General features: G+C 34.3%; 1 protein-coding gene across 5 annotated transcripts in view; it reads left to right on the top strand.

Moving 5' to 3' along the window:
* The window catches only part of PDS5B (PDS5 cohesin associated factor B), a 198,488-nt gene that overhangs the window by 85,313 nt on the left and 100,699 nt on the right, over positions 1–12,476 (top strand). For all 5 annotated transcript variants that reach the window (XM_030922200.1, XM_030922199.1, XM_030922201.1 and 2 more), the window contains exons 6-7: positions 117–243; positions 8,406–8,486. In XM_030922200.1, the coding sequence (XP_030778060.1) occupies positions 117–243; positions 8,406–8,486 (208 nt within the window). The remainder of the gene's footprint in view (positions 1–116; positions 244–8,405; positions 8,487–12,476) is intronic.

Genomic DNA, 12,476 nt, shown 5'->3' with positions numbered 1-12,476 from the left:
TTTTATTTAATATTTTAGTATTATTTTTGTGAAGCATAATGCTTGTCAGTATCATCTTAAGAGTAAATCCTGTGTATCTCAGTTGTAATTGAAACAAAATCTGTTTTGAATTTCAGCAATGGCCACAATCAGAAAGTCCATATGCACATGGTAGACCTTATGAGCTCTATTATTTGTGAAGGTGATACAGTGTCTCAGGAGCTTTTGGATACAGTTTTAGTAAATCTGGTACCTGCTCATAAGGTGAGTAACAATATAATACTGTAATGTGTCTAATGCCTGTTAATATTAAGGCTTAAAATTTGTGCTTAGATTCTAAATATGGTTTATCCTGCTTTAACCTTTTAGAGAATCCATTGGTTTAGTTGTATTAATACATATTTATTGTGTTTAATGTGTAATAAAGAGATACACTAAGTCACTAGTAAGAAATTGTAGATTTCATGTAATAACATATTTGTTTTGATTCAGTTGTGTATAGAGTGTATTTCAGGGAGTGAGTTAGTAGCTACTTAGATGCTATTACATAACTTACTTATCAGAAGATGAAACCAAGTAGGGCCATAACTAAAAGATAGTGATAATGTAGATAAAGAGGACTGGTGAAATTTAAAGGGAAGTCTCTACTAAATGGGAGAGGAGTAATATGTTGGTGACAGTGTTTTTTGCCTGTGTGATGTTAAGATGTTATGTTTCTGTGTTTGTGTGTGTGTGTGTGTGTGTGTGTGTGTTTGTGTTTTGATTTTAGAAAATGATTGAATCTCCAGTTAGAAATACGGTTCTGTAATTTAGAAGGCTGTGGGTTAAGGAGAGGAGGACAGGAATCACCAGTGTAATTATCTGTGCAAATATAAGACCTCTCTAGCAAGATATAGTCTCAATGTAGAGCTATGCAGGATTGACACAAATAATGCTTGAGTGAAAATGATCTCATAATTCAAAAATCAAACTCTTAAAGAAAACAGTGTCTGAATCCTGAAACTTAGCAGACACTACTAATAGCAAGATTAGAGCTCAAAAATTCAGATAATATGTTTATTAAATAAAATTCACAGGTCCTGGTGTGCTGTGGGTTCCTAGTCAGCTGCCATCTTGCTCCTTTTCCCACCCCTCACTCCTTCCTGTTGCACCTTCTGAATGCAGCGCACCATGTGCTGACTCTACCCAGACCAGCCTCACTTCTGCCTCTGGTGACCACAAGAGGGAAGGGGGAAGCTGGCAAGCAGATCTGCAGAGGCTTGTCCCATTGTCTCCTTCACCTTGATGCCCACATCTAGTTATAATCCCTGTTAATCCATTTTATTAAATGAGCTGTAAAAATCAGCCTGGGGCCCAGCTAGTGACTTCCCCTGGGCAAACGAACACCTGGCCTGATGCCACAAACTCTACTGCCTGTGTGCTCAGGTGAGAAGACAGAGGTTATGAATCTAGCCACAGAATGCCCTAGGGAGGAAGGCTGAATACCCAGGGGGAGACCTGCTAAGCCTTTCAAATGGATTGTGCCTGACTGGACTCTCAGCCTAGCTCTCTGGAACCCTCATTCACTTGTCAGCTGTGCCAAGACAAACCCTCCTAGACACAAATCGAGTATCTAGCTTGGCTTTCTACACTGAGCAGCTGACTACCAGAGGCATCTGAGGTCTCCATCCATCCCTTGTCATGGAGAAGACTTTGTTGGGGAAAATAAACCCACCCTTCCTGATTATACATTTTCTCCTTGGCCTTGTTGTGGGGAGAGGACCTGTAGGTACTTCCAGAAACTAGAATCGTAGGATCTACCAAACCAGGTACTTATAGATTCAATCTTTGCTTAGTCCATTTAGCTTAGGGTGGAAATTTCTCAAGGCAAGTTACTGTTTTAAAGCCCTTTGCATAACTTGCATAGCTCCTTGCAATTTAGTGAATGACACTGAATAAAACATTCTGACAAAATTTTTAAAAGAATTATAAATACTCTTGAAAGGATTAATGATAAAATGTTTAAGAGGTAAAGAACTAGACATATTAAAGGAGAAAATTAAGAGAAAAACTCATTAGGAATGAAAAATGGCTGGGTGCAGTAGCTCACACCTGTAATCCCAGCACTTTGGGAGACCAAGGCAAGTGGATCACCTGAGGCCAGGAGTTCAAGACCAGCCTGACCAACATGGTGAAACCCTGTCCCTTCTGAAATTACAAAAATTAGCCAGGCGTGGCAGTGTGCTCCTGTAATCCCAGCTACTCAGGAGGCTGAGGGAGGAGAATTGCTTGAACCTGAGAGGTGGAGGTTACAGTGAACTGAGATTGTGCCACTGCACACTCAAGCCTGGGTGACACAGTGAGACTCCGTCTCAAAAAAAAAAAAAAAAAAAAAAAGAGAAAGAAAAGGAAAAATGGCCACCGAAATAGAAACCTTGATTGAATTGTATGTAAAAGATATTTAGAGAACTGGGATAGATGTGAGGAAATTATACAGGCACAGTGAGGTGAAACATGAAAGATAAGGTCTGACATATTTAATAGTGATTTCAGAATAACAAATAGAGAATTGAGAAGAGATGATATTCGAATAGAAGTTAGCTTAAAATATTCCAGAATTGGTTAAAGCCATTAATTTATGGAATAGTGGGAAAAAGTACCATGACTAGAGTGAAAAAAAAAAATAGAGGAAATCCCTGTCCAGGCCCATCCTGAAATTATGGAATACTGAAAGAGAAATCATGTATAAAGCACCCAGAATGTAAAGGCATGGCCCTTACCAAGGAATGAAGGCTAAACTGATTGCTGACTTCTCAATTGCAGTGTTAGAGAATAAATGTAATCTTATATAAAATACAGTGGTTTAATGGAATTAATAAATGGTATGATCCTGGGATAATCAGGAGCATTTGGAGCTATTAAATTTGAACTTTAAATGAACCATTTATGTTAAAATTCTAAGGATTATAATAAAAGGAAGAGTTACAGTAAATGTAAGTGGCCTATATTTACCATGTAAGACAGGTTCTCAGATTAGATTGAACATAATCTGGGTGGTTACTTTTACTAAGAAATCAAAACACGTTCACAAAAGGTCGAATATAAAAGGATGGAAAAAGTACTTGCCAGGCAAGTATAAACCAAAAGAAAACCAAGATAGCTTATATTAGACCTAGTAGTCTTTAATGGATAAAGAAGAGCTTTATATAATAATAAAAGATTCAGTACTCAGAAAGATTTCTAAACTTGTATGCACACAGGCTCAAAATATATAAAACACAAAGTGAAAGAATTATGGACAGAAAGAAGCAAATTCACTATCTGTGTTCCATTTTAACATGTGTTTTAGTGATTATAAATCAGGTAAACTGAGTTTATAAAAAGATTGAGGATTTCAAACACAAAACTGCTAATTTAATGACAAGCATAATTAACAAAAAGAAGAAAATTCACTATTTGTGTTCCATTTTAACATGTATTTTAGTGATTATAAATCGGTAAACTGAGTTTATAAAAATAGGATTTGAAACACAAAACCACTAATTTAATAGCAAACATATAATCTGACAAAACATTGTCATAATGGCAGTTAAAATATTTAGAAATGATAAGTGATACATATTAAAACTTGCAGGATACACTTTAAGTGTAACTTCATGGCTAAATGTCCATTTCAAGGAGTAATAAAAACATTACGATAATAAATTATACAAGGAAGAAAGTAGTGAAGAAATGAAATTAGTGAAATAGAAAACACAGTGACATTCCATCAAAACCCAAAGTTAGTAATTTGAAAAATGTATTAAATAAGCAAATGCTTGGAAATCTCGATCACAAAAAAGGAAATGGTATCTATGTACAGTTTTAGAATGAAATGAGAAACAGTGAACATGAAAAAGATCCAAAGACAATTCCATGAAGAATATTTTATGCTAACATACTTGAAATTAGAATAAATTCCTAGAAAATATAACCTGGGAAATTTGTCTTGAGAGAAAATCAAGACAAATAGCCTACAACCAATACATTTAGTTGGTTTTAAAAACTCTGCCTATAAAACAAAGCTTTTTTTTTTCAAACAACAATAGCAATGACAGCAGCAGCAAAAATAATAACAGCAGCAGAACTCAAACCAACAGCAAAAGGATCTGTAAACCCATTACCAGGAGATTTCTATTGATCATTTAAGTGGCAAATATTCCTAACCTTCAGCACACTTCCAAATTATAGAAAGAAAGGACTACTCCATAACTCATTTTATGAGCAGAGAATAATCTTCCTAGGGAAACCAGGTGCAAACCAAGCAAGAAAAAAAAAAAAAAAAATAGGCTAATTGATTTCCAATATAAAATAGTAATTTCCAGAATGATTTAAAATACTGTTGATAATCACCAAATTGGCTTTATTTTAGGAATACAAGGATGGAGTAGCATTAAAAATGTTAGTGATAGACTAAGATATTTGTTTAATAGATCAAAGAGAAAGACAAATTTTAATAGATACAGAAAAAGATGGATACAATTCATTATAATTTATAACTTAGCAAATTTGAAATAGAACTTAAACTGACAAGGAGATAATGTATGTTACATTATTTAATGGTGAAATTTTGAAGCATTCTCTTTGACGTGAGGAACATTGTAAAAAGATTGCTTCTACTCAGGCAAAAAGGCAAATGTGCTTTAAAAATTTTTGGTATTATTTATATTTATATATTTTGAAATTTCAGTAGCTTTTGGGGTACAGGTGGTTTTTGGTTACGTGGATGAATTGTATAGTGGTGAAATCTGAGCTTTTAGTGCACCTGTCACCTGAAAAGTGTACATTGTACCCAGTGTGTACACAATGTGTTTGTCTCTTGTCCCCTCTCCGCCTTCTGATTCCCTGTAGTCCATTATATCACTCTGTGTGCCTTTGTGTACCTATAGCTTAGCTCCCACTTATAAGTGAGAACATACAGTATTTGGTTTCCCATTCCTGAGTTGCCTCACTTGAAATGATGGCCTCCAGCTCCATCCAAGTTGCTGCAAAAGACATTATTTCATTCTTTTTATCACTGAGTAGTGTTTCATGGTGTATATATACCACATTTTCTTTATCCACTCATTAGTCAGTGGACAGTTAGATTGGTTCGATATCTTAAGCATGCTATTTTTAATCCGCATTATAGTAGGTGTGTTACATTAGTGAAGTAAGACAAGACAAATACAGTATAAAAGGATTATAAAGAAGAAACTAAACCGAAATGTGATTGTGCAGAAAACACAAAATGGTGTACAGACAAATTTATAGAAAATATAAGAACATTCTAGAAGGTTGTGAGACATAAGAAGATACAAAAACCTGCTAGCATAATTTCAAAAATTTTTCATTTGTAACTTTAACAAAGATGTAAGGTACTTAGAAATTTAACTGTAATGTGTATCACCTTTATGTTGAAAATTGTTATAATTGACTGAAAATCATAATAGAAAACCTACATATGTTGAGAGATTTACTGTTTATGGAAGGGGAGACTCAGTATCATATTGATGTCAGTCTTCTGCATACTGATCAATAATTCAATCAAAAATAGAAACCAAGGCCAAGCTCAGTGGCTCTCTCTCGTTATCCCAGCACTTTGGGAAGCCAAGGCGGGGGAATCACTTTGAGCTCAGGAGTTTGAGACCAGCCTGAATAACATGGCAAAACCCTGTCTCTACGAAAATTAGCTGGGGAAGTGACGCATGCCTGTAGTCCCAGCTGCTTGGGAGGCCGTAGTGGGAGGATCGCTTGCAGGGAGGTCAAGGCTGCAGTGAGCCGTGTTCACACCACTGCATTCCATCCTGGGCGACCAAGTGAGACTCTGTCTCAAAAAAAAAAAAAAAAAAAAAAAAAAGAAAGAAAGAAACCGATAACATGTGCACTTGTGTGTAATTTGACAAGATGAATCTAAAATTGACATGAAAGAGCAAATGACCAATAATAGCCAAACAGTTTTAAAGAATAAGAAAACAGGGACCTAATCTTGACATTATTTTCATGTGTCCCTTTGGCAATGATCAGTCAGTGATAGACAAAGGGACATATGGAAATAATGGAGAATTTCTTAATGGAAGCATCCTTATGTAGAAGCTGAGAGAGTGGGTATTACGTTATCATAGGGGGAATAAAAAATTATTTAATGAATGGTTTTAGGACAGTTTAGCACTTATATGGAAAATAATAAAAATTAGATACTTATTTCAGACCATACATAAGAATAAATTACAGGTGGAATAAAGGTCTAAATCTGAGAAGTAAATTTTAAAAATTTTGTTTGAAAATGAACATCTTAACCTCAAGATAGGAATGAATTTCTTAAAGATACAGAGAGCAACTCCGTATGAGAACAGATTGATATATTTGATTACATTAAAAATAAAAGCTATTTGTGGTAGCCAATATATGGAATTCACCTGTGTCTATCAGTGGATGAGTGTATAAAGAAAATGTGGTATATGTATACAATGGAATATTATTCCAGCCATAAAAAAATGAAATTGTGTAATTTGCAGCAATATGGATGGAACTGGAGGTTATTTTGTCAAGTGATATAAAATGAGAACAGGAAGACAAGTACGTTTTCACTCATGTGGGGGCTAAAAAAAGGTCTCATGGAAGTAGAGAATAGAATGGTGGTTATCAGAGATTGGGAAAGGAACTGGGGAGGGGAGGAATGAAGAGAAGTTAAGGAGTACAAAAATACACTTAGATAGAAGGCATAGTTCTTTCTAGTTTTTGTTTTTATTTTATTTGTTTATTTTTTGAGGTGGAGTCTCACTCTGTTGCCCAGGCTGGAATGCAGTGGCGTGATCTTGGCTCACTGCAACCTCTGCCTCCTGGATTCAAGCAATTCTTCTGCCTCAGCCTCCCAAGTAGCTGGGATTATAGGCATCCGCCACCACACCCGGCTCATTTTATTTTTATTGGAGACAGGGTTTTGCCATGTTGGCTAGGCTTGATCTCGAACTCCTGGCCTCAGGTGATCCACCTGCCTCTGCCTCTCAAAGTGCTGGAATTACAGATGTGAGCTATGGTGCTTGGCCGTGGTATTTGATAGTACAGTAGGGAAATTATAGTTAACAATAGTTTACATTTCAAAATAGCTAAAAGAGAAGATTTTAATGTTCCCAGGACAAAGAAAACATAAATATTTGAGGTGATGGATATTTCAGGTACCTTGATTTGATTATTACTCAGTGTATACATGTATCAAAACAGCACATGTACCCCCAGAATAAGCACAGTTGTTACATATCAATTAAAAAAAAATGAAAAAGTCTCCATACTTTAAGACACCATAAATACTGTGAAAAGACAGATATAGACTAAAGTATGTTATACATGTACAGACAGTTCCTGACTTAACGGTTTGACTTACTTTATGATGGGTTTATTGGGTTATTGAGTGCATTTTGACTTACTATGGGTTTATTGAGATGTGACTTCACCAAAAGTAGAGGAACATCTGTAATTGATGAAAGTTTAGTCCGTAGAATCTGTGAAGAAAATCTAAAAATAAATAAGAGCAAGACTAAACAGCCTAATTGAAAACTGGCCAAGATAGAATTTACAGAAAATTACTTCTCATTTACACAAGGAGACTTGTACAAGACATATAATGTCAGTGAATAGGAGGATCAGTAAAGAATCTGTAGTATATCATATCTAAACAGCAGTTAGTATGAATGAAATAACAAAATACAAGCATTAAGGCAGGTAAATCTAAAACTATGCTGAGTAAAGAGTGTGAGTTTAAGGATATATACAGTGTTCCTGTTCTCAGGAATATGTTTAAACTGGAGTAGTGACTCCATTTTTTAATCTTTACTTCCTTGTATTATTATCAAAGTCTCTGAGAAACATAGCTTCTTATATTTTTTCTTGTTGTCTTCCCTCCGTACTTTACTATTTGTTGTATTTTCTGTTGTATCCTTCTACTTACTTGTGCTCTGAAATGTGTTTGAGTAATCTGCTTTCCCACAGCTGCTGAAAACTCCTTTGTCGTTCCCTGCCTATAGGTTCCCCATCGCTGCCCACACTAGAACATAGTTCATTCTCTTAGGATGTTTTGTTTTTTTTTGGACCTGAAGTGGAACAACCTGTGTTTGTAATTAACTGATTTGATTTTGGGACTAGATCTAGAATGACTGTATCTAATAAGCGTTTATTGACCATTTCTATGTGGTTTACATTATGTTATGAACAAAATAGGAAGATAATATAATTATCCTTACATGGATGGAATCTTAGATCCAGTAGGCCAGTTAGTCCTTAAAAAGAAAAGTGGTTTTGCCTTCTCTCTTTTATTCCAATTGAGTCTTAATTTTTTCATTCATTTACTCAAGAGTAGCATTTTTAATACAGGTAATATTTTGCTTTTCATGTTAGAGATATATAATATAGATACTGTTTATGTTTTTCAGAATTTAAACAAGCAAGCATATGATTTGGCAAAGGCTTTACTGAAGAGGACAGCTCAAGCTATTGAGCCATATATTACCAATGTAAGTCTTACTTGTAATTGGTTGTCAGAAGGATTAAACCGAAAATTTAAAGACTTGCTAGAAGCAAAATTTCGTCAGATAGTGTATAGTTTTAAAAACAACAAATTTGTGTTGTTTTAACCCTTAAGTAATATATTTTCTTTCTTCTTCTTAAAATTATTCTTGCTTAATATTTTTTGGAAGGCTTGCTTTCATCCTATTTGTTCTTTATTTTCTTTCAAATTGCCTGAGAACTTAAACAGTTTTATTTTGGTTAGCAAGATATTCTGTTTGTTTCTACTGATAGAAATAGAGTTAAATGTAATTAGATAAAACATGTGGAACTTTTCATTATTCAGAGACATTGCTTACAGGTTTTTGGAGCTTAAATTGATTTGTACAAGAAGAAGATATGAACTAATATTAAGACCTAGAAATTGAAGGCAAGTATGAATGGCAGTAGTGATTTAGTAAAAGTTGCTTATCTATTGCTATTCCTGGGTTAGATTCCATATAAATCTGTCTTTTCTGAAAAAGAGGAATAATTGTAATAAAGTGAGCCCTTTCAGTATCACACCAGATCTACTTACTTATGATTGACTATCTTGTATTTATTTTTAGAATAAATATTTTTTAGCTGCTAGGTTCACTGACAGAAGTTTATGGTAAGTTTTATTTTCTCTCCACAGTTCTTTTGAGTTGTACAGATTTAGGTGGCAGTATTCATATTATATTCTATGTGAATGGTGCCTCCTAGAATACAAATGTAGAGTACAGTGTTAATGGTGCTCCTTGGAATTGTGTAACAGTACAGTCCTTCCACCTGCTTTTCAGTTTCACTCACCTCCAGACAAGTAAAGGATATACATTTGCATTCCTGAGTAAAGTAAGAAAGAAAGCCTTTAGTAATTACTTACGCATTCTCCTAAAATTTATTTTCTTGGAGAGTTTTTCTTGTAGTATATACAAATTTAAAGTCAGTGTATGAAATATATCATGAAAAGATGTACTTTGAAAACTAACATACTTCATAAAACAGTAACTTAATAAATTCCAGCTTTTGTTTCTGGCTTATAGCCTTAGAGAATCCTAAACATACGATGATTTGGAAAAGTTAAGTTAATTTGTAAGGAAATTGTTTTGAAGGGTAAACTTTCAGAAGCTGTGGAATCAAATTCTGTAACCTATCTTAATTGCTCCAAGATTGTCAGGGAACTTCAAATATTGGTTTCTGCAGTTTTTAAGCTATGGGTATTGGCTGAGATAAATTGGTTGGATTGAGTTTTTTCATCATTGGCTTAGTGGCACTTGAAGTGTGTAGACCTAGACTTAAACATTCTGTAATTATCCTTTTCCCTTGCTTCAAGTACTTCTAAATGACTATTTCCATGGGCCATTAGAGCACACTAGGTGAGCTCCTCCTGGTGGCCATTTATTTAAACTCATATTGCCAAGCCAGTTTCTTTTTTTCTCTTCTGTTTTTTTTGGGCGGGTCAAGGGGGAACACATCTTATTTTGGTTTCTTTTTCTGGCACAAAAATAAGAAAAGATCACTGTACCATATTGATATCTCTACTCTGATTGGGGAAAATCAATATTTGATTGGGGCAATTAAAGGAAAAAACCCACAATAAATGATGATACTTATTAGAGTTAGGTGATTAGGTTCGTTATAATTTTGTATGTTTGAAAATATTTATAATGGAAGTAAAAGAAAAAAAGGCTGAGGAAATATTTTTAACAATCCCAGAATACATCAAGGTAAACACATTTCTTTATCACTTATACCTTGTGTTAATTTCCTGTTATTCTTGTGTGCAGAAATAGAATCCTTCCCCCGTGAACTCCCCAAACTTTCATATTATATCTATATCAAAAGCTGAGGAGCAGGGGCGAAGCAGAGTGTTCTGAGCACACCTTGAATTATATATACTTTCTCCTAGTACCTTGTCCACTATTTTCTTATTTCTTCCTGTTTTCTTGTTCCTTGCCTTATTTGAAGGTTAGCTAAGAAATAAATATTGCTTTTTCCCCTCCTTTTAGTTCCTTTATGTCTACTTAGGTTTCCATTTCAAACCTTTATAATTACATATAAAATCACTTTCTAGTGAAGTTAATTGTCTTGTAGTAGGGTAAAATTAGTTCAGTGTTAGAAATCATTCTTAGCCCTTTTGGACTTACAGTTGAAAAAGCCATTATTTACTGATCTTCCTAGTTGAGAATTAGCAAGTAAAAATAGGAGTAAGATACTGAGATAATAACCCCACTTCTCTCTCTTTTCTGTTTTTCTTTTTCATTCACACATACAGACACATTCTTTTTTTTTTTTTTTTAATAGATAGTGTTTCTTACATATCAAGACTTAAGAAATCACTGTGGTGGTATAGGTTATTTATTTATTAAATGTTTTTGTTGCTGTCGTTTGAGACAGAGTCTTTCTCTGGCACCCTGGCTGGAGTTCAGTGGTGTGATCTTGGCACACTGCAACCTCTGCTTCTGAAGCTCAAGTGATCCTCCTACTTCAGCCCCCTGAGTAGCTAGGACTACAGGAATGAACCACCATGTCTGGCAAATTTTTCCTTTTTTAAAAAATTTTTTGTAGAGACAGGGTTTCATTCACCGTGTTGCCCATGCTGTTCTTGAATTGCTGTGATCAAGCAATCCTCCTGCCTCAGCCTCTCAAAGTGTTAGGATTATAGGCGTGAGCCACCATGCCCAGCCTAGGTTATTTTTTTTTTAATAGAATTTGTTGTAACACAACAACCTAGGAAGCTGAGCAGTACATATGTATTTGTTTAGAAGATAAAATGGAATATCAAGAACAAAAAGTACCTGGTGATAATTCTAAAAATTTCCTACATGCATCACTTCTTAATGATGTTATTTTTCACCAGTTCTTTTTTCTGTCACAAATTTTAGAATATGGCAAAAAATTATTTTGTTGGACCGAAAAAAGTACATCCAGTCCTTGTTGGAATAGGTGAAATTTGGTTAAATTGCTTAATTCCACTGAGCCTCTGTTTTTGCACCTGTAATGCTTGAGTGGTGGTAGAGAATGTGTTACTTCATGTGAAAGCACTTTGTAATTAAAATTAGCCATGTATATTTAAGGTAGAATTTATTAATAATTTTTTATAATTTATTTGTAATTAAGGTAGAATTTATTACTGACTGGTGACATCTTTCATTAGGAGGCATTTGCTGTACAAAAAAATTAATTTATAGTATGTAATTAGTTACCCAAATTTAAATGAAAGAATTTTAGGAAGGAAATATTTTAATCAACTCTAAATCTGCCTCCACTAAATTTTCAGCCCTTAGGAAGGGCTTGGATTGTTTTACCCGTATTTGCATATTTTTTATTCATTTACCAAACATATATTGTGTGCCTCCTCTGTATCAGGCACTGTGCTAGGTAGGCTTTTACACACTGGAGAAGACCAACTTGGTCATTGTCTTTTTGGAGATTATAAAAGTGTTCAATACGTGTTTTTAAATGGAATTTGTGAGAAATTAAATCAGGGAATGATTTTTTTTTCTTAATTTTTCAAATAAGTTTTTCCCAGACTGTCAGAAGATGATGATGGTTTGACCACTTTGATGGTGAGATTGGGAATGGTTTTTGTTCTTTATTAAGGAAAATACTATTTATTAAATAGGTAGTGTTAAGCAGGAGAAAATTTGTGAATGGAAGCAAAAAAGCCACTTTATTTTCAACCTGAGTAAGAATTTAACCTTTGATGTCATGAAATTCTCTTCCCATAAAATTGATAAATAGGAAGGACAAACAAGTTCGTTTTAAAACCAATAAAGAAAGAATAGCAAAATAGAATTTGTTCTTCTTTCTTCATGTCTGGGTAGTCTAATCTGATTCATAGACCTAAAAAAGTCACATAAAAACAACCCAAGAAGTAAAAGTAAGCAGAAAAGACATAGAAATATGAAATTCTCCACTCTGTACTCTCAGTATAGAAAGTTAAAGTGTAATTAAGCCAGTTGTGTGTTAACTGT

This window comes from Rhinopithecus roxellana, chromosome 18 (genome assembly GCF_007565055.1).
Source record: "Rhinopithecus roxellana isolate Shanxi Qingling chromosome 18, ASM756505v1, whole genome shotgun sequence".
NCBI lineage: Eukaryota > Metazoa > Chordata > Mammalia > Primates > Cercopithecidae > Rhinopithecus > Rhinopithecus roxellana.
This window is presented reverse-complemented; position numbering and strand designations above follow the sequence as displayed.